The sequence below is a fragment of the Aptenodytes forsteri genome, unplaced genomic scaffold, assembly GCF_000699145.1.
Source record: "Aptenodytes forsteri isolate BGI_AS27 unplaced genomic scaffold, ASM69914v1 Scaffold15, whole genome shotgun sequence".
NCBI classification, from domain to species: Eukaryota; Metazoa; Chordata; class Aves; order Sphenisciformes; family Spheniscidae; genus Aptenodytes; species Aptenodytes forsteri.
The window spans coordinates 22,353,467-22,380,397 of record NW_008795129.1 but is presented as its reverse complement, the minus strand read 5'-3'; the positions used below and the strand labels follow the sequence as shown (position 1 = coordinate 22,380,397).

The 26,931-nt window shown below is 38.9% G+C and overlaps 1 protein-coding gene across 11 annotated transcripts in view; it reads right to left on the bottom strand.

Annotated features, from left to right (window-relative positions):
• The window catches only part of TACC2 (transforming acidic coiled-coil containing protein 2), a 151,296-nt gene that overhangs the window by 24,829 nt on the left and 99,536 nt on the right, over positions 1 to 26,931 (bottom strand). For 10 of the 11 annotated variants that reach the window (XM_009277926.1, XM_009277924.1, XM_009277930.1 and 7 more), the window contains 7 exons: positions 22,076 to 22,239; positions 13,037 to 14,357; positions 7,657 to 7,717; positions 6,401 to 6,608; positions 2,485 to 2,546; positions 1,521 to 1,636; positions 559 to 730 (listed from right to left, as the gene is read on the bottom strand). In XM_009277926.1, coding sequence (XP_009276201.1) covers positions 559 to 730; positions 1,521 to 1,636; positions 2,485 to 2,546; positions 6,401 to 6,608; positions 7,657 to 7,717; positions 13,037 to 14,357; positions 22,076 to 22,239 — 2,104 coding nt within the window. The remainder of the gene's footprint in view (positions 1 to 558; positions 731 to 1,520; positions 1,637 to 2,484; positions 2,547 to 6,400; positions 6,609 to 7,656; positions 7,718 to 13,036; positions 14,358 to 22,075; positions 22,240 to 26,931) is intronic. The other variant, XM_019471686.1, reaches the window with a different exon arrangement.

Sequence of the window (26,931 nt, the reverse complement as noted above, 5' to 3'; positions counted from 1 at the left end):
TAATCCAAATCCAACCCAGAGAAGCCACTGAAAAAAGTGATTTAACTGGAAGCTGGAATGAGTTCTAATGATCAAAAAAGTGAATTTTACATTATCAGTATCAGATGACAACAACACAGTTAACAGTTTATACAAAAATGTGAAAGGGCACCTGTTCCTTACCAACAAAATTTTGAAATTTCACAGTACATGCAACAGAACAAATCATGTCTCTATGTTTATATAAAACCCCTTATTTTATATATAAAATATTTCTTCATATATTGGGTTAAACATAGTGTAAAAAGGCCTGTGTGAGAAAAAAGCACTTCAAAGTATCAACTTGGAATAAGTTATCACAAGAACATGTTAAGCTATGGTGAGAATTCAGAAGATTCTTCTGAATTCCACCAGTTCTATCAACCTCCCTCCCTCATTTGTGTCCTACTCATGCTGCTACCCAAATCTTTAAGTATCAGGGTGAGATTCACTCTACTTTCGAGATCCACCTTTGCTACCTATGACATGAGAAATTTCTGCAGGAAAATGATTCCCAAACTCTTATCATAAATGACTTACTATTTCAATAGCCTCTGGAGTTGTTCCTAGTGTCATGGGCTCTAGGTCTTTCTGCTTTGACTTGTCAGATGACTGTAAGTGTCCCTCTTGGCTGGCAGCTAGGACTCGGGAAGCTGGATGTTGTATTTTCATTCCAGAGGATTGCTGGGCTTCAGGGTCTTCAAAACTTGACCTGGAAAAAGATTGTGTACATGCTTTCAGGGTGGAGCACAAGACCCCTACAATTCTACTTCTGGTAACAGCTAAGGAAGTCCTCTTCATTACTTTTGTGTGTGTATATATATATACATATATACACACACACACATTGTTTCAACTCAACTTTATATCATTTTATCTCATAACACTTTGCAATATCCTTACAAAGCAATGCACCAGAGTCATCTAAATAAAGCCAGTTCTATCAGAAATGTTATGCACATTCCTTAAATATTTCTCACTTGCCTTTTTACCCCTTTCTCATTGTGACCTACATCTCTCTCAACAAACAATTTTTACTAACAAGAACAGATGTCCTTAACCAGCAAAATTTTTGGAAGTAAATACAACCCCCACATCCTGTTCTTATGAACTACACTCCTTGTTCAGAAAATATATCTAGGAAAGGCCAAGTGAAAAGTTGCAATTAGGAGATTTCTAGATTGACATGAAAATGACCTCAGTATCTGAGAAAAAAACTGTTAAGTAGGAAGCCATAGTCTAGTGAAACAGCTGCCACTGTGACTCTATTTAGTAAGAATATGAAGGAGAAATATATGTCCTTATTCCTTCCCATTATAAAACTTCTGTATCTTTGCCCTCTATTCTCTATCATAGGCATACACAAATGGGAATTTATTTTTAAACAAACAACTCAGCAACACAGAGGCAGAGAGAGGAAGAATTGCCTGTGTACGTGCTGTGACGGTAACCCATTTCCCTGACATCCTTTTCCATTGCTGAGTTTGCTTGCAGTGACATACCCTGAGCACGGTGTTGTGGAATCAGACAGTCTGATGGGAGGTGATTTGACTGGGCTCTCATGCTGTGCATCAAACATTAGGTATAAAGATTGTTTCTTCGGGGTGCTATCATCCTGCTGGCAACAGGAAAAGAAAGACTCATTAAGCAACTCAACTGTCCTCCATTAGAGCTAATTCAGGTCACTGAAGCTTTAAGTGACCAAATGACTTTACAGACAACTAATAACATAGGTCTGTAATATAGTCTACGCTGATACTGAGATGATCCCTTTAAGGAAGAAACCATTAAAGAACAAAACCTAAACAGTTCACTCTTTGTAATGGCTCTTCTTCTCCCACTTCGGGGTTAATCAGATTTCTGGTCCTGTCAGGCAGGAGGCATCCCTTGACTGGAAGTGTTACTAAAATATTCATTGAAACCAATGTTATACTCATCAGTTTAAGCACCTGACATACATACTTGATTTTTTTAACTTTCCCTGTGGATATACCCCCATTAGATCTAGTGAAGCTATCAAATCCGTGAATTAAATTGAAGTAAGGCAAAACAACTGATAATGTATAGTACTGCATTCCGTATTTCACATTCATTCTGTATTCTCTCCTGATTCCCTCCATCTTCTTAAAAGTCTTACTCTCAGTTTCTTAAAATAGTTCAATAGTTGATGTAGACAGCTTTGTACTCTACACTGCTGGAAATACTGATTTGCTTTTAATCTCCAGAAAGAACTACTATGATGCTAGCTTAAAAATAAAATAATAAAATGGAACGAGCTCTACAGGATATAGGAAAACAAAGCACATGCAATTCACCCCAGTTATGCCAATTTAAAGGAACTGGTTTTGCAAATCTGCTGCAAGTACATTATAATTAATTTAAGGTGTAGTGAGGCTGATGGCTTTATCAGGATAGTATATTATGATATGAGAATGCAAATGAATGGAAATGGAAGTGAGAACTTACAGGCACAGAGGAGCCTATTTTCTCCATATATTCTATTTCATATGAGTTGCCATATTCCAATTCTGCAACAGAAAGAAAAAAGAGCCATTAAATACATGTCATGAAATGATTTTTGCATAAGTAAATGAGATCTCTTCTCATTTACAAGGGCCACTCCCATTCTGCTCAATATTTTTCTATGAGGTATTAATAGAATATACAGAGAGAAAGCAGAAGGTGCACTGATTTTCATTGATTTTCAACAATGAACCTATGACACATTTCAGGCAAATTCACTTGCCTGAAAAATTTCAGCTTTATCAATTTGCTGAAGATTCTGCCCCAGGGGCCAGAATATTAACAAAGTTTCAGAGCGCTTTCAGAGCACAGATGACTTTCCTCTATCATGTTATCTTATCGCAGAAAACACATTTTTCAATAATTGGTAATGCTGATACCAGTTTCCTTTAATGTATGCAAAAAGATTTTAAAAGCTGTTGAGAAACAAAGTAATTTCTATTTCTTAATGTTTATCACACAGTTCTTAAGTGATACCACAGTAGTTGTTCTTAATTAAGATAAAAAGATACATAAAATACCTGTATGCTCATTAAACAAGGGGTGACACAACAGCCCAGCTTACTGGGCTGTTTTCACATTTTAGTTACAGAGGAAAAGCCTAAGGCGGAAAGATTTATGAAGAATCCTGTATCTAAACCCTAATAAAAATGCAAATCTTTACTGCTTCTCTACTTCTAATCTCCTAATTACACTGGAGGGAATAACCAGTATTTCTCTCCAATCCAGCTCAGTAGTGAGCTGACATAGAGGCAGACAGATAAAACACAGCAAAATAGAAAAGAGAGCATACCTTCCTGCACCCAAATAAAAGCAAAGACTTTGTTCAATGACACCTTAATTTAAAAATTAAAAACATCGTTAATTTGTCCTAATGCTGTATTTTACTCTGTTTCTATGAGTTAACTCAATAATCCACTTGTATTATTTCATTTCCATTATAGATAAGTTCTAATGAATGACACACTAGCATTTACATTACGATAAAAGTATGTGCTAAACTTCTAGATTTGGGCAGCTTTTGAAAAGTACGGCTTGTATCAGGAAGATGGTAACCATCATTAAAATGTTTGTTCTTTAAAAACAAACCAACCCTAAAGATAATCTCTTACCTGTTTTGTTAAAAAAAAAGTTTCAAAGGGTGCAATGTGAGCTTACATTGCTCAAAATTTTTTTATAATAAAAAGCACCGTAAAGTACTAGCACTGTAATTCCACAAGTCTACATATTTTGTCAAACAACCACTGAAGAGGAACAGCCACAAACTCTCAGTACTTGACATGTGGGAGGTATTAATAGTAAAACATCTAAGTGAAGAGAATGCTACAATAGCAGGCTCCTCACATTTAAATTCCTAGCACCATATATTTTAATGGTAATAGGGAGCCAAGCAAGATGGACAACCTCCTGGTATCAGATACAAGTTTCTGAAAGCAGAAACAAAACTGAAATGATGAGATTCAAACCACCTCTTGGATGCAGCATTGCAGGAAAAAGCATGAAATACCGGATAACAGCATCCAGTGTTTAGTAACTGCCTTTCTGTATTTCATTTATCTACACATAGCCCAGTGAGGTGCATCACAAATGTTTATGGGGCAGCTTTATGACCCCAGAGAGCAGTGAGTGAGTGTACAAGCACGCTCACAGGCAGGAGACGTACCGGCACTGTCCTCTGCTGGCACAGCCGGCAGTGATCTTCCATCTGCCTTGCAGGGCTGGTAGCGGCTTTGCAATTGCAATCCAAACTGACTTTTCAGACAACACGTATTTAACTTTACTGATTCAAAAAAAGGCAGAACACAGATGGAAATACTTCAACTAGAAACAAAAGGAATAACATGGCTCGCTAAACACAGTTTGCTTCGTCTCATTGCTCTCGGAGGTTTCCAGAATAATTAGACGCTATCTCCTCTCCCAGGTATCTCCTCTAAGACATCATTGTCCCTCCAAAATCTTAGGCTCCAGTTATCTTTATACATTCAAAATTACAAATGCCCAGGATACCCCATGAAGTAAGATGATTATCTTTTATAAATACATACAACAGACTTACTAAGTGATGTCCTCCAACTCCTCCTACAAATAGCTGCAAGATTACATCAGAATTTTCTGCTAATAATTACTGCTTATTTCTGGTCTGTGCAACATGAAAATGGCAGCAGTTATAAGCAGCGCATGCAACAGATGAGAGCTGGATGTATTGGGTGACTCCGTAGTTGGGCTGTATCTGTACAAAAGCAGTGTTAGGTTACAGGGTAACACTCATACTAGTATCTGGGAGAGGTAAGAATATTCGCACTGAGGAACAGCCCTGGAATTACTAAAAAAATTCTCAACACCACAGGAGCAAGACTGTCAAGGGAAAAAAAATATTATTTTTAAGAGATCTGAAAAGCGGATGCATTGTTGATTTTAATTAGCATGTAATCTGAAACTCTGACTATACCATGCAGCACACATGAGACAAGACAATTAGCATTTAATTAGGAGCTTTGCTCACTTTCTTCTACCCACTTTGATAGCTAAAATGATTGCCTTAGAGTATCTCTCACTATTCCTTTGTTCCATTTCCTTCCACATAATTTCCATTTTCCCAGATTTGGGGCACTTACTTTCTAAAAAATATTTCTTTAAATTATTTTTTTTAATACAAATAAAGTGAAGCCGATGTCTAAAATTTATAATTTGACAATAAAGCCAAATGGATTTACCCAGACTGAAATACTTATCTGAGCGGAAGACTCAACAGATTTCCAAAAAGCCCAGGCCACGCAAACATATAAGCACGTGCATATGAACACGTGCAGTGCCATTAAAACCACTGTGATTATTCATGCCTTTTAATGTCAAACACATTTGACCTAAAAGCTTAACAGTTCTTAATTAGGCAAAAACTCCTCAGACCCAGTCTAAAATGGCATAAAGTAGCTTTAATGGTAGATTGGGACACGGTTTGAAAGGTTAGGGAAAAAAAAAAGATTCATATCAAGAAGAAGAAGCTTAAGCCAAGTTAAACTCATACATTCTTCCTACCCACAAAGCTGAAAATCTGCCCTTGGAGCAGATGTTGCAAAGCAGTATTCCCTCTGGTAACCCTAAGGAAGGCCACACACAAATTTTCTAAATTCTGTCTCTTCCACATTTCACAGACCTGGAATGACAGTTCTCTTAACAGAAACTTCCAGCTTTAGCTCACAACTGCTTATAGGAAGGTATGACAGGAAAAATCTTAATAAGCTTATCTAGAAGGAAATTTTGTCTGGCATGTGAATGGTAACTATCTTACACAGGGAGTATCCTAGACATTTTTATGCATAAAGATACCTGGATCCTAGGAACCTGGAGAAGAGATGGCATGTTAAGGGTCAATGCAATACACAAACTTTGAGCAAAATTTTAAGCTGGGACCTTCTCCCATTCAGGTTAGAGCAACAGGCTCAGGCAAAATCAGTAGTTCAGTGACTCTGGATCCAAGAGCACCAACTGAGAGCAGTCAGGCCCCAGTCTCCCGTGAAGGCACAGAGAGAACAGGTAGCATGCAAAGAAGAACAGAGCTTGCCTACAATTAACTATACAAAGGAAGCAAAAGCCTTTCCCTGAAGGCCCCTTTATTTTCCTTTAAGCTCCCTCTCTACTCTTTCTTGACAACTCAAGGTGGGACTATGGGGGTCATACCTTCAGCTCTCCGTAATTGCCAAGTTCCCCAGACTGGTCCAAAGAGCATCATTTTTTAGGGTTCCCAAATAATACAGTTCGCATCCAGCAAAGTATATGCCAATATCCTCGAACGAACCAAAACCCCTCTCTCAATAAATATAACATTAGCTGGATGCAGACAGTCCTTTATAAAGCATACCCTCTGTAGGAGAGCTGAATTTAGTCTCATTAACAAATGTAGACAGATCAGACGGTTGCGGGTAATCCTGTTTATCCGTGTTCAGGTCCACAGTCATGCAGGTCCATTTCTGACTGGTCACCGAAGATGCCAGTTTCTCCTCATCTGTCGCATGAACCACCGTAGATATGACGGGAGGCGTTTCTGGAGTAGGCAGTGGAGTGGGATCCTGCAGAAAACAAGCGCCAATTAATTCTATTATCTTTCATTAACACGTTGAATTGTCAACTCCCTAAATTCCTCTGCATGACCACAGTCATCTTTTTAATTCTGTACTCTTTACTGCAGCTCTGTATACAATACTTAATGAAAAATACTGAAGTACTTAATTTAGAACTCTACTAGCAGCAAGTTTTCCCAGTATAACTAAACTCTTTGATGATAAACACTCGCATTGCAAAGCTGCCTTGATAACAAGGAAGAAAGAAAATCCAGAGCTGTTTAAATATGTTAGGCACTTGACATAAGTGGCATACATCACGCACGACTGAAGTCTTTGACTACCAAAACTGACTTTTTAGGCTTCCCTCATGGGAGCAAGCCTTCATAGGTCTGCAAGGTCATAAACCCTTTCCTTCACTTCTGGGCTGTCAGGCAGCATAGATAAAAGGGTAGGATGGATAACAGGAAGATGAACAGCAGCATGGAAGGAGCTGTGCCACATCAAAGCACTTAGGCCTTTGTAGGCAGAACAGCTTTTGTTAACTTCTCTTCCAAGAAAACCACCTGCCGACAGTTTACAACAAGGAATAAAACCATCCAAGCACATGTTCCTGGTAGATCAGCCCACTTGTTTTATTTCTATTTCCCTTCCAGCCCACCAGTTTGATGCATTTAGTTTCTTACTTTCTAATCTAAAAATTCCAGGGTGGATAGTTACATCTAGTTTTTCAGACAACTGATTGAAGATATTTATTCATATTGTCACTCCATTGTAACATAGGACTTTTCAAAGTACATATACTAATAATCTAACTGGAATTCCCAGAGCAAATACTAGATCTAATATATGTCGTATACATGCTTCTAGTGACCAAAAGTTTAATACCTTATGATTACAGCCCAGTGTGCTATACTTGAACACCAATATGCTTATACTCTTTACAAAAACCTCTTGTATTATTAAATGTACAATTCTACAATTAAATAAATCAAATTTCCCTTTTTGCCCCTACAAGAACACAAATTACATGCATCAAAATAAGGCAGTACTTTACCTGAGAAGGAGGATCAGATAGTGGGGATCTTTTTGGTGATTTTTTCACCCTAAATGTATCACTGAAAATAAAGTTAAAGCAGTTAATATGGTAATACCAGCAAGAATCGGGTCATTCCACACTTAGCAAGAGACAGCCACAGACAACGCAACCTCTGTAAGCCCTTCTGCTTGAAAACCCCATCCATTAGGCAGCAGCACCACAGAGAAACATGCCATAGGTACATATTCTTGTCATGCACTTGGAACAGGCCTCAATTCCCCAAAAGCTGAGAAAAGCAGGATTGCCATATTTTTTATGCCAACTACCGACACATTACAGAAAGGAGTTGCTGCTTGATTGCAATTCAAATCCCTGCTCTACCACAGACATCCTCAGTGGCCTTAAGCAAATTATTTAGCTTCTGTCTGCTTCAGTTTGCCATCTGAAAATTAGGTCTAAAACACATCTTTAAATGAGAATTAAGACTCTGATAAACTTGGGCAGTAAGCTCCAAGGACCTCATAAATCATTAAGAAAAAAACTGGTATGCTTTGGATGAACTACATAAAACCAGCTGAGGCAGATGCTGTTCCCAAGATGCCAGAACAAAGCTCTATCATTACAAATGTGCACAACGGACCCCTCCCTCTTTAAAACAAACACAACAGCAAATATGGCAATGCTGCTTCCAGTTCCTCTGACAGCTCACAGTGCAGACTGGGAGCATGGACACTGTAGCCCTTCAAAATCCCATAGGTTTCAATGAGGCAAAAGGAATGAGGAATAAACATTATGTCTTGGTGTATAATTATGAATGTTGCCTTTATGTTTATTCACAATCGGTTAAAAATATTTTCTAACAAGGAAATAAACCAATTATCCACCTGTTCTCTTGATGCATATTGCCAGTTATTCAAACACATTTTTGCTACTAACTAGAAGAGGGAGAAAAATATCATACCAAACTCGCCGATAAAGACTTAATGTTTGAACTGAGATGCAGTAGCAAAAATTACTGCCTATCAGCTCATCCCTGATCAATGAATGGCAAGATCAACTGTAGAAATTATAATGGTGGGTTTCAATCGGTAGAGGGTAAATCAATACCACATCTAGAGGGGAAAATAAATCGGACAGCTGAATATTGGTGTGTTCGATGCTACTAATTATCTAGTTATGATGCTAAAAGTAATTAGAATAAATTATTCCTTTAAGAAGGAGAAACACTTTATGACATATTTATGAAAAACTGATTGTACAATATTGTTGTACAATGGTAGAAATAAAACATTCATATTTTAGCTCAAGGATACAAAATCTATATAGTTTTTAAAAGAGGATCTTCTTTGATAGGCAAACAGATAACGAGGCAATAGATTCTTCAAACTCATTCACAGCAAGGCATCTTAAAATAGCTTTCATATGTGCCAGTGAAGTGAAATAGTTAACATAAAAGCTTCATGCTAAATAATAACTGATCATGCTGCAAAATAAATGAGTAAAATTAAAAAGCCCATAAATCAAAGAGGAAACTTGAATTGTTAGCTTAGAATTACTTACAACAGAGAACATACAGACATCACATCTTCTACCATCCTAAGACAAATAAGACAAAGAAAAGAGAGACAGACAGAAGGAACTGACAAAAAAGATAAACCTACAAATACTCTGTTAATTTTAATGTTAATGCAACAATGGTAGAAATAAAACATTCATATTTTAGCTCAAGGATACAAAATCTATATAGTTTTTAAAAGAGGATCTTCTTTGATAGGCAAACAGATAACGAGGCAATAGATTCTTCAAACTCATTCACAGCAAGGCATCTTAAAATAGCTTTCATATGTGCCAGTGAAGTGAAATAGTTAACATAAAAGCTTCATGCTAAATAATAACTGATCATGCTGCAAAATAAATGAGTAAAATTAAAAAGCCCATAAATCAAAGAGGAAACTTGAATTGTTAGCTTAGAATTACTTACAACAGAGAACATACAGACATCACATCTTCTACCATCCTAAGACAAATAAGACAAAGAAAAGAGAGACAGACAGAAGGAACTGACAAAAAAGATAAACCTACAAATACTCTGTTAATTTTAATGTGTTAATGCAATCCGATCATGCGTATTTTCTACCTGTATAATCTTAACACCTACTTTTTATTATGAAATACACGGGGAGAAAAAAAATATTCAAGTCCTTTAACGTTTTCAAATTCAGTTATACTTTTGACACACTTTCATCTTACAAAACACATTTTTCAAAGCTGAGGCCTCCGAGTTAAGTTCCAATCAGCATACTGAGTATCCTTGCCTTCCCTGACAGTAGCCACCTGCTTTCTTTTCAAAACACAGTATTTGTTATTATATGGGATGTAAAACTGTTCTTGAATGGCAGCTAAGCTTAAGGAAAGAGCACAGTTATGCAAGGTTTTTTCATGTCTGCTGATTTGTTACGACAGTACAGAAAAAGCTACTTGACCATTTCAAATCATTTACCTAAGTCAAGAAAGAAAATGACATGTCTTTAAATCTCATCTATTTTGTCTTTCACTGAAACCTAACTTTGTATTCTGATAGAACAAACTGATTGCCCCAAAACCAGAAGCAAATCTTGCCAAACAATTAAGGCTAAGAAAAGTTTTCATCTACTTATAAGCTTGGCAGCTTCTGCTCAGCTCTTCTCACGTGAAATGCTCTTGAAAGCTGGCACCTTGCGTTTCTAAACACAGCCTCCAATCATCCAACAGTTTTGAGAGCAACGTCTACACAAGCCACCTATTTTTATTCATCACTATAAGCAGGCACTCGGGAGGCATCAGCTGCTCTTTGTTCAGTATCATCTGAGCAAGATGATCTATCTCAAAACAGCTCAGCACTTAGGTATACGACCAGAGAGTAATTTGCGTTGAGCTGACATCTCTTCTAAAAATCTCATCTCTTCACAGGGAGGTCAATGCTTAGACTGCTGCAGGTTTCATTCCAGAATAAAACCTGATTATTTTTATTGATTTAACACAGGTAAAACCTAGCATATGGAACAGATTCAAAGCAGTACAGGCTTAGCAATGGCTTAAACGCATGCCTGGCTTTTTCGTCTCCCATAGGCCTAATCCAGAAATCGCTGTCTTTCCGTATAAGGAACACATTTTCAAACTGGTCCATACAGTTGTATTTCTGCACCCCTCAATAGCGCTAATAAAAAACCCTGGCTTCGCAAAATCATCTATTATTTCGGATACAAGTCCTGGTATATTACAGTACAATTTCCTAATTCAAATACCCTCCTTTCTACCTCTTGCAGCTGAAGCATCTTGCACTGGCTTCTTTCTCCCGTCCCACCAGGAGAGCAGCACCAAGAAGGGTCCTACACCCCATCTCCCTGCCTGGCCAGGGGTTCTCCTGCACTGGACTCCACGGAGGAGTCATGCTGAGGGCCTTTTTTGTGGAGAGGAGAGACCAGAGACAGGCAGAGACAAATAGAGCCACTGCTTCCCCTGGCATCCCCCAACAAGCCTTAGGCTAATTTTCTTCTAGAAAGTATTACGGCTCCAGGCTGCATGGTGTATTAATATGCAGATTCTCTTCTTTGTTAGAAACCACTAGCAAAAGTAGGTTATGGGGCTGCAGCGAGCAGACACGTAACACAATGCAGTGAAAGCAGTCCCAGACAAGGGCTGGGAATTCCTGCAGACCTCCTGACCTAAGAACCTGTAAGTCCTGCTCTAGGGTAGTTTTCACTTCTTCCACAATGACAAAGAGCAGCAGTGAACTTTGTGACTGTAGGACAGGGCCTTCCCGCGATGGATTTTCCCAAAGATCGATGTGGTTTAGCAAACTCTTTCTAAACTCATGTTACCCCTAAATTAACAACTTTGGAATTGATTCTAATATTCACAGCAGATGGGCAGACCCAAGAGGTTTATACTTGGGGGTCTGTCAACTCCACTGCAGCTACTGGAAGACACAAGGAGAGTCTGGCTGGCAGCAAATATCAGACTTAAGGATCTGATGATATTAAAATTCCCCTCTTTCACTCTGCACTTCCTCAGTAAGATTCAAATTGTTCCTCTCTTGCAGTCAGACTTTTAAGTCTTCTTATTTTGGACAAAACCAGTTTGGACTGTAGGCTCAGAAAATATGTCAGCTTAGCATGCATCTTAACTCCCACCTTAATTTCCCCGAAATTTCAGGCATACCTCAAAAAAAAACAACATCAGAACAACTCAGACTCAACTCAACTATACAGTGGTCTATAATTTTTGTAAGTCAGAAATGCCCCTAAGAAGAAAAATGGCACAAGCTTCCTCAAATCTGGCAAGGGACATAAATTAGACATCTAGAGGGTAGCAGGCTGCTCAGAAAAACCTAAACAATCTCCACCTCACTCCATAGAGGAGGACATTTTTTGTACTGCCTTACATTAACCATGTCATCTTCAAATTGCCAGGCTTTTATAATTGTAAGTCACATTTTTGTTAGTTAGCTGAAACTTTTAAATCATAAAGGGCCATGCAGTGAGATACTTTCTTATAGATACACACAGGATATCAATTTCAGATAAATGGGATATAAACTTACTGATTACCAACTCAAAATAACCATGTCTGAATGGGCAAGATAACAGGCACACCAGCAAGTTAACCATGGAATCAATGCAACTAGCCATGGAAATCATTAACCAAATACCTAAATACAAGAAGCTAGAGAATTTATCCTGCACGTTGACAACTGTGTCTAAAAGCTGGATATTTCCCTAACACATAGCAGTCTAGGAGATTTTAACCCTTCTGCAGAACTGTAAGCTCTTTCACAGAAAGGAAATTTTTCACATTTTTTAGTCTTGTATTTTAAAATATATATTTCAATACTGCACTCTTCTGTTTCAGGTTATTTTCTTTTAAGTACTGTAAGTCACTAGATAAAACCATCTTCCTGCTGTGTGCAATAAGAGATTGCCGCTGCCTTACTATTTCATGTCCCACTCTCAAAAGTGATGATTCACAAAATAGTCTTTACTTGTGTGAATACTTCGATCAGCTCAAACAGTATCAAATTCCCAAGATGAGGTCACAGAAAATTTGGCACAAAATTGATAAAATTTGGATTTAATCAGGTTCAAAGCTACACTGAGCCCCAAAACTTCAAAAATCCAATTGCCAGTCCAGTAGCCTAATCTGGCTTGATTTAGCCCTGCTTCTCCCCTTCAGTCTGGAAACTTCAAGCTATTGAGGAAACAGGTTGAGGGAGAGCACATACAGACCCCCGGCATGAGTCCAGTTGTGTGGCTACCAACACTCAACAGCATCTTCCTTTCTCTATTCAAATATAACCCGGGTGTAACTGTGTAGGAATGTGCTGCTTCTAATCTAGAAACATCTGTGCCCTTTAACTTACGTTTTTAGTGGCGTCTTCTTCTTTTTTGCAGGTTTATTCAAGTTGTCTCCTTCAGTTCCGTTTGCTTCATTGGCACTGGCTGGTATCTCAAAGGAAGCTGGAGATTTAGAGGGTGAGCTGGCTATCTTAGAAGAAGACTTGAAAGGGTCAACAGAGTCCTCACACATGTCTGGCTCAAAACTGTATGTTTGTTGAGGCAGTTTGGGTGATTCTTGCATTTTTGTACTAGATGAGAACGGGTTAAAATTGGGATCATCCCACTTGTCAATATCAAAAGTGTAAGAGCCTTTTGTGATAGGGATTTCGTTTGGATCAGTGGGTGACTTGGTCGGTGTGGTTGGAGCATTGTCAAGCTTTTCCACTGACTTTTTAGTCTTTGGCCTCCGTAGTGGCATTTTAGCACCAGGCTTTTTACCTGCTTTTTTGGGAGGAGGAGTACTCTCCTGCTGATCTTCACTCACCCCTTTTTCTTCAGAATAATCGAACTCCAGCCTCACCGCAATGCCTTTGACCGGAGGGTCTTCTTGTCCTCCGGTGTCAGGCGGAGTCACCTCCACAGCCTCTGGTGCCGTTGTAAGAGGTAGCGTTTTCTTATTGGCAGGGGGAGAGTTTTGTACTTTGCTGCCTCCAGTGCTAAATGCACTAATCCCTTCAAAACTGTCTGGATCCAAAGGGTAGGATCCTTCAGGCACAGGCGAGGCCTCCTGTTCCTCAGCGGAAATTTTAGAAAGTTCAGTACATTCGGGCTTTACTGAGTCAGCCTTTGTTTCAGATACTGGTTTATCCTCACCTGGGGCACAAGCTGCTTGGCCAAGGTCAGACGGTTCTTGTGGTGTTTCCTTCACTGGTGGAGCATCCAGGGATTTTTTTGCTGACTGCTTCTTTTTTAAGGAAGCTGGTCTGGATTTCTTTGTTCTCTTAAGGGTACTAGAAGCACTACTTGAACCAGTACCGTACACATCTGCTGCCGGTGCTAATGTCTCACTATTGCCAAGATAAGATGCTCCATCAAAATCACTTGCTTGCAAGCTAAGAGATCGAGACAATGTAGATTTGGAAACTGGGACTGAATCAGTAGATTTTCTTCGAACATTCGTTTTGGGATCACGATTCTTCGACTCTGGAGAGCTCGGTCCTAAGGCATGGAGAGAATCAACCAACTCAATGTTATCGAAGTCCAAGTTGTAAGTTCCACTGCTGGCTATCGGCTTGTCCTCATCGAAGACGGTGGAAAAAGAATGGGAAGGGGGACGGAAAGGGCTTTCTTCAGCTGATTCACTGTGTGACACATCAGTTACAGGTACAATTTCTGAACATAATCCTGTGGGAACAAACAGAAAACTGTGAATTTTAAACACATTTTTAAAACTGGAGCATAATAAATTTTACTATAATCTAATGTTACGACAAGTAAAAAAAAAATAAAGGGTTAAAATCATACAAATGAACTAAGCAATGATTAAAGGACATAAAAACCAAAGTGACATTTCCAATATATGAACTAGATTAGGGGAAAAAAATAGTTCTGTTCTCCCCAGAGAAGGATTCGAGGCAAGTTTCATGAAAACACAAAATATGTACTTGCAATAGCCTCTAAAGCATCTCTTCTAAACTAATTATCACTTAGTTAAAGAGATGGATATTACCATAACATGCTAACTATGCCAAATACCAGAAAAACTGAACATTGAGCACTTTATTACTCCCGTTTTCTACTGTTATAAAGAGTTCACAGAATTGTGTCAGAGCTCTAATGCAGTAAATTCCCTGTAAATTGGTACTTCAGCAATTACATGTTGATCTTAAGTTTTGTTTCCCATGTGCTATTTTTACCAATTTCCCAGAGGAACATGGCTTCCTCTCCACAACCCATCAATGCTGCTCCTCTCTCTGCCCCAAGCAGTCAATGCACTCCACTTTGACCTCGTAATTCCAAGTTTATAATGAGACATGAATCACTGAGAATTTCATATGAAATAAATTATGGTAAATGTAAGAAAATTAGTCAATTAGAGTACTGTACAAATATTCTCAGTTGAAAATCTTCCTTAAAAAAGACCGCTAGACGCTCCCTACAAATTATTTAAAAGAGATTTCTCAAAGTGTAGTTCTAACTCAACGATGAAAAGAAAATTTATAGAGAGAATTATATGCTAAAACTGTTAAACCAAGCAGCTTTTAATTGTAAAGATTTGCTTATTGAAAGGAATCCTAAAAAGATTTCTAGAAGTCTCTTGACTTGGGATATAACACCTGTATTGGACAAAGTAGAAAAATAAACAGTGCATATTAAAAAAAATAGAAAATATATAGGTAGGAGAGGATTAAGATAATGGCCCTTTCTGCCTTCCAGTTCATAAAAGTTCATTACTAAAATGTTTTACAAATTCTGAATATGGTTTGTTCCTGCTGTCATTGTACTGCTCCCTATCTGAATGTAACATAGTCACCTCTGCCTATGTGTGCGTGTCCCAGCCAGGGTATCAGAGACCTGGGAAATCTCTCTCCAGCTCACAGCTCAAGCTGGGGTAAGGCAGCTTCTCTGAGCTCTCACTGACACGTACTGGAGCAAAACGCCCCAGTGTTTCCTATTGAAGCAATGCAGCATTCTTCATGCTGTCATTTTTTAATTATGCAATTACAAAGAAAAACAGTCAAACAAAATGAATGCTTTGCTCATCCTTAAACGATTTCAGAGAAATTTCTACACATCTTTTTCATTCCAATCCTGACATGCTTTGCAAAATAATTCCCATTTTGCCCAGCTACATTCATTAACGTTGTTCATAAAAGCAATACAGACAATCAATAATTACTTTTAGTCAGAAGCTATGAATGGATTAAGAACAGAAAAAAAACATTTTTCCTTTGTTTCAGAGGAAATTATATGCCTGCATAGAGATTACAAGAATTATTATTTATGGATGTAGAAGACAGAAAGGATTTAAGGAAATTGGACACATTTCCCAAAGCAGTACCTTAGAGTAGCATCACGTATTTCCAGAGATTGTCAAAGGAATGACAGCTACACAGTTTCTCTTTTAAGACTGTGGAAGTTTACTAAGTTACATCAATTAAAATAATATTTTAATGTGTTTTTTTCTGCTAAATGAATGCTAATAACATGGCAGTACTTCAGGACAGTTTATTTTTCTCCTTAACCTCCACTGGCTTGGCCTTGGTTTCAGCCTGGCTGAGAGGTCATTGATTAGACTTGATTTGCCAGCTGAGCTGGTGCGCACTTCACACACCCATCACTTTCTGACGCTGATGGGACTTCTGTTAAGGGGTCTCAAAGAGTGCCATAAAATTCCAGCATTAGACTAATCTGTACATTTTACACTGAAACAGGAATGGAAGACACTTAACGGGAATACATTACAATAAACACTGGTGCAGCTCTAATATGTCAGCAGAGTACACATGTAGGTCATCATGAAATAAAAGGGGGATCTGAACAAGAAGTCATCTGCAATTATGCGTTGTTTTCATTCCAGCGTGTGCCAAAGGCCTCAACAGGATTGAGGCCCCTTGTTCAAAGTCAGTACAAACATGCATTTAAACAAAACAAAACAAAATAAAATAAACCAATGCCCTGTAGGAGTTGGACTGTAAATAACAGGCATAGTAGAGCTGAGGTTAGGGATGCATCACAGCAGCAAAGAGGGCGTACAAGGCTTTCCAGCTACTCAAAGCAAAACAGCATTCAAATTTGGTATGCTCCACACAGTGCAGAGCTTTAATCTTCTTTAATTGCTTATTTCACAACTTCCTCCTAATCAAATCCTTTACTTACAGTATAGATTTCTGCAGAATGTCGCTTGCCTCGCTACTGTGATATTTTTATTGTTTCTTTATGAAACAGTATGTGAAACCGTCTCAGAAAACATAGCTTTTGGTAGAAGTGAAATGCTGCTGTTAGACTCTTCTGGCATTACAACAGAATTGGCTCAGTACTAGTAACAGCAGAAATGCTGGAGAGGAAGATATGAACGGTACTCACTATTGCAAAACAGCATGGCTTTATTACTACAAAGAGATATGAAGACGATTCTTTCCTGACATTAACAGCCTATTCAGAGAGCAGTGCCATTTGTCCTTTTACATCACAGAATTAAGCAAATCAGTATTACTAATTACAGTATTTTATTAAAATGCAATTTGATCACAAAGGAACATACTATGACACAAGCCATGAAAATTAAGGCAGGTCTTGCCCTAGAGAGAGGCCAGCATAAGGTTTTAAATAAGGTTTATGCCTTTTATTGGTGCTGACAGTCACCCACAATTTATACTGGTAAGAACTGCCCACAGGTAAATATTAAGTTTTATAAAACATTCCAAGAACATGAGCGATAGCAGGGAAACTTACATTGCCATAAAAAACAGGCAGTCCCCAAAAAAACCCTCCCATTTCATTCATTAAAAAAGAAGGTCCAAGTTCTGCTCCTTCCACAAGGAGATTTCTCTGATTTCAGAGAATTTTTGCCTGGATCAGGTATGAAATACAAAAACAATCCCCAAACCAAAGACAACAACAAAAGACCCCAGACTTCTTGTATCCAGATGATGAGACCTCTCAATGACAGCTGCATGACATGTTTAATGCTTGGCATTTCCACCTGTCATCTATTATGGCAGAAGCAAAAGTTGCTAGAAAGATATCATAAGACTGTTTGCATTAATAAACAAAACAAATTTCTCTTGTTAATATCAACAAAAAGGAATCAAAAAAGTCAAAACACTTTTCTAATCAACTACAGAAATCTTTTTCTTGTACATTATAAAATACCTAAATATTGATAGCACTTCAGATGCCAGTAAAGCTTCAGTGTCCCACAAGAACAGCGAGATAGACAAATACCTCACTTAACTCAGCCTTCTTTAAATAAAGATCCATAAATGGTGTGGACAGTAACAAATCCCATGCATGTGCTCCGAACTGTCCACTGATGAGGACAGAAAATTTTTACTACATTGCTACCACTGCTTTATATTGAATATGAAAGGATAGGAGGCATTCGTAGGTTTGGAGCAGGACTGGTATTAGGATTTACATCTGACAGCCTATCTTTTTACAGCCTTAGGAAAGAAATGCAGAAACTCAGTGGCAGTAGTTGCACAAGGAGCTACAGGAGTAGCCAAAGCAAGGGCAGACTTGTTTCATTTTGCTGCAGCATCACTGTTCTCTTCCTCACCTGTGGAGCTCTCCGCACTCCGTGCCTTTCCCCGCTCTGAGCACTGTGGTACCAGCGGGACAGGATGCGGCACCCCGGGGCATCCCCTACCACAGTGCAGGTAGCGTGCTCTCCCGGGAGGTGTTCACAAAGAGAAACATTTCCAAAAACTTTGGAACTTCAGGTTTGTTTTAAAGATATTTTAAAGAAGAAAATTAAGTATCTGCACCAGCTATGAGCTTATTGAATCTAAATCTGCTCTATTTCTTTATGAATAATGAAAATATATTAAAGAGAACATATAAAGTACTTCTAGGTATTTTTAAATACATTTCCCTTTGAATTACAACAAATTCTTCTAGACGGGGAACTGCACTGTGCTAGGACAGTTGAGCATTTTTTCTTTGTTGATATATCTCTAAAATAGGGGGAAAAACAATAGGCTGAAAATAGAAGGCCTTAACACTGCTGAGCCAGAAACAAAATGAAACACTATTTTGAAAGGCTTAGAAACAAAACTTAACCAGTTCTAATAAAGCAAATACAGAAGAAATTAGATTCTAGTTGTGTTTTCTAGAGAAAAACAAACAAAGAGAAACCCCTGGAAAAAACATACAGCATGCACCCACATACTCCGTTACAATGAAATAACTCAGGAGACAAGTACACTTCACCTATAGCATATAGGAATTGGAATGACCTAATACTAGAAATTTTGAAACACAGTTTATTTCAAGTTTCTGCTTGTTATGAGAAGCCTTTGAAGTTATGAAATCAATTAGTAATGCTATTTTAAAAATTACTTCCACCATTTATTCTGAAAGAAAACTTTGGATATAAAGTCTATTTTCAATTTTTCTGTGTTAGGCTTCAAGAGGAAAAACACTGAAGAAGAATGTTTTCCATCCCAAAAATTCAGTTTGGTTTTGTCTGGGTCATCATCTCTCTACTGGAAAGCCTGACCTCAATTTCCCTGGCACAAAAAGGACCTGAATATAGGTCTCCCATATCCTGATAGGTGGGCTGTAATGCATAGACGGGACTTCAGCTCTCACATCTCCCCTTGTGTATATAATCTGAATTCATTAATTAATTGGGGAAGGCGGCAGGGGGGCAGAAGAAATGCCCCTGCCTAGGCAGGAATTCCTGGCCAGAAACAGGGGGTATTTGGGAGAAAGGGCTTGGGACATTTTCTGGTGCTCAGATGGCTGGAACAAGGGACAAGAGGACACTGCTATGAGAAGCTGATGAGACAGGCAACGATAATTTAAAATACTACCAAAGTAATAAAAATAATAATAATAATAATAAAAAGCACCCTCAAAGTCATTTGCCTCGAGAATATAACCCATGTTCCCCATAACAAAAAAGTATTTATGGAGGAATGGAAGGGCTCATTAGTGACACTTTCTGGGGTTCAGAGTTAGTTCCCATATGTGCTCTGTAACTCCTCTTCTCCTCCAGACTCGCCTGCAGACTGACTCCTTCTTCTGCTCTGCTGCTGATGGACTGGAGCCATGCAGCAGGTTTTACCCCACCAGGAGCTGGCACAAACCCAGGATGAGTCTAGCTATATTTCACTTTCATCATATTTATTAAGCTAGCGCTGAAGTCAACCTAATTAAAAACGCTCCTCTTGGCTTTCCAGCAGTGGGGTCCAGCTGTTGCGCTAATGATATCATGCAGCATAACTGCAACCGTCTGCATAAGTAATTCTTGTCAGATATAGATGAAATAATACTTTAAAAAACTTACTATGCTTCCTCCTTCCGCCCAAGTACATGCTCCATCACCAGCCTCATGTAGAAGACAAAGCCATGCAGCTGGTGAACCAGAAACCCAGCTGGCCATTGCTGCCTCTCTCTGTGTGTGTGCCAGGCTCTCCGGTTGCCTGTATTCCTTATTCCTTTTTTATTGAAACCTATTTATTTAGCTGTATGGTACCAATGAGGAACTCTGCTTCAACTGCCCATAATCCCCGAGGAAGGGACTCATTCTCTTCGTGTGCAGCCACATGCATAACCTATGAGGTAAGTAAACTACAAGATAACTGTTACTCAAGTGGTTTATAAAGTACAAAATGTTTAACTGTTTGCACTTCTGAAGAAGCATGCAAACACCTAAGCTATGGTCTTAGTACATTTAATTTCTTCTAAAGATTTCCAAAACAAAGGAATGCTTTGTGTTGCCCTCCTACATTTGAATTTTTTCTGCATTACACATCTTCCTTCCCTCACATGAATTACCCTGTTGTATAACTTCATTTTGCATAATTTTGGAATGCTGAACATAGCTCTGTTAGTTTGTGGTAACTTGCCTCCCATGGACAAATCTTATTTGCAAATGAAATGTTTTCATCTCTGCCATCCAATGGCCTTCAACATAGTTCACACTGGCTGTGAATAGATATATTCAGTTTCCTACCTTTCTTCAGAAATGTCTGAAAGAAAGGAGGGGGAGATCTGGGATGTAGGGAGAAAAGAATCACATATGCCAGGGAAGCACATGTGTAATCAAGGGTTTGAAGATAATCTACTGCAGTAATTAAAAACACACTCCAATCTTGTTTAGCACATGCATTCTTTTGTTCTCTCAGCACTTATTTTGTAATCATTAGATTACAAAAGATTAGAAAAAGGAAAGAAGATGGAGAATGAGTAATGTTGTTTGGTACAATGAAGAGGGAACTGTAACAGTGGAAAAGAAAAAGTGTCAGGATGTCTCAGTATTTCATTTTTATTTTGTGGAATCAGTTTGTTGAACATCTTTCTAGCTTCTTATAAACTTGTATAATAAATAATGATCTTAAAGAGCATTCCTTAATGCGTAACTCCCAGAAATGCGTTAGGTGACTCAAGACATTTGCAAGACTTATTTGTCACTTTCCTGAAGGCTTGAATCAAAGCTGGACAGCCTTTATAATACACACACCAGCCATGGACATTGCTTTGCCCACTGCTAAACATAGCCACTTCTACAGTGGAAATGGAAGCTTTAAAACACTGCCTGGCAATGCTGTACATCTTTCCAAATGAAATACAAGTGAGCTTTAGTCTGCTTAGAGTAAAATTACCTTTATACAGTTTAGCCAAGTGATCAAAATGACTTGACTTTCAGATGGGAAAGAAGACAGTATAATGGGGAATTCAGTCTTAAACTGTTGAGCTGTCATCTGACAGCCGAAACAAAGCTATTTTCGGCTAATAGAGTGCTTTCTACTCCCTCATATTCCATTACTCAATTTGGAGAACAAAGAACACTTTTTTGGGGGAAAGTTCTTTGGTTTTTTAAACAGAATATTCCCTTTTTAATGCTTACTTTGCCAGTATGTACCAATTTTTATGTATGTATATTATACATACATTCACACATAGTCCTGTGTGTTCCTCCTATACTGTACCATAGAGATAATATAAATATTCTGTTGTTCTATGAGCTTTCTGTTTACCTTCTGTTTCAGCTAATAATATATTTGAAAATAACATTTAGTTAACTGTCACTGTTAATGGTGCTCACCCAGATACCTGCATCTATATCTCATACCTCATTTTTTTACTCATCTCACTCTGTAAAAATCCTACAATTCTGAGAGGAGGGAATGAAGTTTGATTCAAAAGGAAGAAAGGTTTTTCCAGAAAACTCCTCTTTTCTTTATTATTTGTCAAATGTTATAGACAGATTCTCCAGTACTTTATTCCAAGAGGCAACAGGGTTTTTCCTCTCAGCATGGATAAGGCCCAGCACTAACTAATCTTCCAGGAAACATTTTATTAGCATCAATTCCTTACTTGTGCTAACACAAACACCTCCCTGCAGCTTCACCTTCCTCAGTAACCTGTCCCATTCATTACATGCTCGTTACCTGTGTCTTCCAAGGGCAGCTGGGGTTTTATTTCTTGTTCTGCTATGTCTGCTACAACTGCTGCTGCTACCGCTGCTTCAGGGGGTGGCTGCGGAGGTGAAGGTGGTGCCTTTACTGGTGTAGTGGACTCCGGGGTCTCAAATGCTTCTTCAGAGTCAGAGCTCCTGGTGAAAATCAAATGAGAGACTAGTGAGCAGAGTGAAGATTCATGTTTGCAGGTCATACTTGGAAATGCAGGGCTTTCTGAGCTGATGGCACAGACCTCTGCATTTCCCAAAGGAGATTTTACATTGCAGTATGGTTTCCAGAGCAGGATATCATGGCTATGGTCTCCTCCATATAAAAGTATTTATGTCACTTAAGACTTCTTTGTGTTACAAAAGTGAACACATACTTAGAAATAAATCCGTCCTGCAAAGCCTGCTTTCCAGTGTGAAGGTGGCTCAACCACACAGTCAACACCACTGACACCCCTGTGTTAGTTTCTAAAACTCTCCCTGGCAGAAGTGTACCTAAATCAACCAAAAAAAATACAAAGGATCTTCTCAAGAGATTTCATAGCTTCATCAAAACCCCCATCTAAAATAGCATCAAATTTCTGTGTGTGCTCCTACAGGTGACAAAGCAGACATGGAGATATCTGAAGTGCAGCAAATCCGTGTGCATTCTGCTCCCGTGTAAATACTACATTCTATTTTTAGCAGAATTTTACCATAGCCCTTTTCAAACAGTACGCGTATGGCTTTGTTCAAAAGGTAAGACAACCTGTAACATGCATGGAGTCCTGGTATTATCAGTAATCCTTTTCTAGCACCATATGCTCACACAGACACAAAAACCCAGCAAGAAAACAGCAGCACCCAAAATGGAGCCAATCAAATGAAACACAAGCTTGAAAGGCAGCAACTGTACAAAATGATGGGTAACCTAAACATTAAGTGACAATCTAAACCACACAAGGACACACAATTTGCTCTTACAGCAGTACAGCCTTAGGAAACTGTCCTTCTAGATCTGGAAACTATAGATCGTATTCCTTCTTAAACCAAACTGAGACCAAATTTTAGCTTTTAAACATTTCTTCTTGAAGCCTTTTTTTGGGAGTAAGGAATGCAGTAACAATGGTGTCATATTAAATATGCACTGAACATATGTTCAATATACATTCAATAAGCATTTCTGTTGGTCAGATGCAGATTTTTATGGCTGGTTTGTAATAAAGTGAATTGAATACGACAGTTTCCTAAAGGACAGGACTGATTTGCCTATTGCCAGCGATTCTTTGCATGGCTGTAGTCTCTACTGCCCCTCACAGCTGTCCACACCCCACACCCCAGTGCAACGGGGACAAAATTTGCCATGAAATGAAATGCTGTTTCATCCCCCAGAAGCACTCTGCAAGCCGTCCTGAATCGAGGACTCTTCTCATTTTGTTCAAGTTAAAAGATAACTCTGAGCTGCCAGATTCTGTCTGGTTTCTCAAAGCTCATGGTTATTTTAAGCAGCTCGATGTCAGGAGAAGTACAAGATTTGCATTCGATTACATTTGCCTAAATCTATCGCAGCATGAAGCCTTCGGTGAGCTGGGGGGAAAAAAGACCCCAATGTCACCCCTGACAGCTTGAGGAGCACAGCGGACCCGATTCTCCTCAGCTCCCTCCGCAGAATCCCAATGAGAGCTCCCACCTCCTCGCACGCCATCAGGGTGCACGCCACGGCCCGGCGCCAACCCCTGTCTGATCACCTCTACTCCTGTGCAAAGCAAAAGGTTTTCTATTAGCTAATAGCTTTGGATGTTTGCATTACTTGGGGATTTTTGGAGATTTTTTTTTCTCCCCAAACTTATGTCACTGCCTGGAGAACTGCTCAAAAATAGTGTGCCTGGCTTTCTATTATATCTATTGCTGCAGCTCCTCAAAATATCTTCTTTGTGTCATTGCTTAAATGACATTGCATTCATTCATCAGGCCACAGAACAGACAAATTGGAAGAGGTAAGCTGCAGCATTTTAAATTATATCCCTTCAAAGATGCACCATGTTTTAAGTTAAAAATATTTTAAGCTTAAGAACAGCTGCAAACAAAGAGCTGCTGTAAATAAAGCTGCACAATAGGAATTCAACAAAATAATGTTTTCTCTTCCTTCCACAGAGCTGGGTCAGGAAACTTTTAAGTTGAAGAATCAAAGAGAAACAGAGTTGTGTGATATTTTCCCAGTAGAGAAATGTTTCTTGTGTCATAAAAACAAACCTAGAAAGTTATCATCTAAACCAAGAAAATGAAAGGTAATTCATATCTCTCAGGCTTTCACATAATTCTGCATTGCGCTGTACTTAATGCTTTACTCTCTTCATTTTGAACCCAAAATGTTGCTCTGTAATACTGAAACAATAATAGTTGCACATGTTTAGATCCCTTTTTTCCAAACTGTCTGTATAGCACATGTAACATATGCAGTAAATATATAGACAGATGTAATATAACTGAAATTGTGAAAAGTCGCTATTTTCATGTCCTACTCATATTTGTAACTGCTTTGTTAAAACTGGCTTGATGGCGCAGTTCTGTGTCCTCCTTTATTTAAATGATGGAAAGACTCTGTGCATCTTTACCTCCCTTTTAAACAAGCTACCTTTGTTTACTTGGTCTCTTCCTTGGATGAGGTGGGTATAAGCATTTGAAGTAAAGAGAAATGTCTGTTCTTTTTTGTTCGCTGTATGAGCTTCCACACTGGAGAACCTCCTGAGTCTGTGGACAGACAGTTGTGGTGCCTGAGCTCCAGCACAAGGCTTTGTTTTGCTAATATTTAATAATCCCCAATCTGATGCAATACTCGTAATTTTCAGCTGCACCCCTCCATAAGCAGCAGTGTAATCAAGTAAGAACTGTCTTAACCGTAATCCAAATGCTGCTGAGTTTGTCATGAGAAGCAATCGTGCTGGCAAAATACGGTATTTAACAAAGAAATATGAAGGGAAGTTGAATACCAGAAAAATGTTCTTTGTCATAGCCTGGGATCTGGGAGAGAGCATAAAGCCTGGAAGCACATACCAGGACTACGCTCCAAGGTCTACATTACATATATCCTGGAAAAATTAGATCCTGTGTTCAGTTTTCCTTAGTGAAAATACGGATGGTCTCTCTTGCATAGGATATTTTTAAGACTACAGTCCTAATTTCAAACTGTAAGAAAAGATTTTCCCAGAACAACAGGATTTCCTGTGAAAAGGAAATTACATATTTCAGCCAGTTCTATTCATAAGTCTTTTCTCTGAGAAATACATGGAATACAGAGAACGAAAATAATGCTGCCGTGAAGTTCACGGTGTAAAACAGATTGCCAAATTTTGATATGCCGTGAGAATCTGCACCAATTCAAAGCTACGCAAGGAACAGCCACCATGGATCCAGCTGTGGGCAGGCTCTCATGAAAGGAAGAGCCCTTGTATCATCTAGAATATTATTCTGAAGCTCCAGCCAAGGATGAAGCACGGTGAGATGGGACGCATGGGTTTTAGGGATGGAGAACTCATTTGCTGGCCCCATCTCATAATGTTGTGGAGATGGGGCGTGCAAGTGCAGAGTCCGAGTCTGCAGGACTAGTTTGTGGGGCAGCGATGAAGTAAAAGCTACAGGAAGTAGCTACATTCACACATCCTTTTAGCCAGCTTGGGAAATTAGTAGGAGCTTGCCTTGATAGCATGTCATTTGTTTCCATCTGTATCCTTTGGGTTTTGTACATAATGGGCAAAAATGTATAGACTGTAGAAGCTACAAAATTATTAAATGATAGTAATAGAATACAAAATGACCAGAAATATTCTTCTAATCCATCTCTTTCACCTCCCTTCTTGAAAGATACCAGTAAACAGTAAATGTAACACATAGAGATGGGGGAGGGAAGCAGGGGAGAACTGAGAAATGCAAGAATCATACCAGACCAATACAACACTGGCAACACTGCATCAACTTGTGGAGCAGGAGCACTCCCACTCTCATCTGGAAACTTTGAGGTCTTGCCCAAGCCTGTTACATAAATCTCCGGAGGAAATACTGAAGGGAGTCACTAGGGTTGACTTTTCTCCACCTTGCAGAAATCCAGCCTCATAAGCTACATTACCTTTTTTTGTAAACCACAGATGCTTATAATTTTAAGTCCTCCTCTATTTCAGAATGAAAAATTGCCTTTTTGTCACTGTAGCTGGAAAGCACTCAGTAAGCAAGAATGAGATTACTTCATTCCACTGCCTCTCCTCACTGCTTGCCCTCTTCAGGCACGACAGCCATTGAAGTGAGGTCATCCTAGTTGTCACTTAGAAACTCAATTCATTAAAAAGTAGTTTGCAACAGAGCTGTGGCCTTCAGCCGCATCGGGAACCCTGCCATCTGTCTCAGGTTCTTCTAATATTTACACTACAGCAGTATAAACGGTGCAAGTGTGCACTCTGGTTTTATTTCACAGGAATGAAAGGGATGTCTGATATATAAAAGAAACTTAAAGGCAGGGCTTTGACACAAGGACTGAGATCAGCAGCATCACTTCCAATGGAGAGGCTCAAGGGAGCAAATCTGGAACCGGTATGTGCCGAGGGAGCTCCACGGGCTTTTGTAGAGTTACTTCACTTAAAGTCAAATCTATATAGAATTTTTATTTAGCGTATAGCCTGCTTCAGAAAAAAACCAAACATGCCTAACTATTTTACACAGCACTGATCTAGACTCTTAGGCTTGCCAATGTGACACCCATCCACAAGAAGGGCCGGAAGGAGGATCCGGGGAACTACAGGCCTGTCAGCCTGACCTCGGTGCCAGGGAAGATTATGGAGCGGTTCATCTTGAGGGCGCTCACAAGGCATG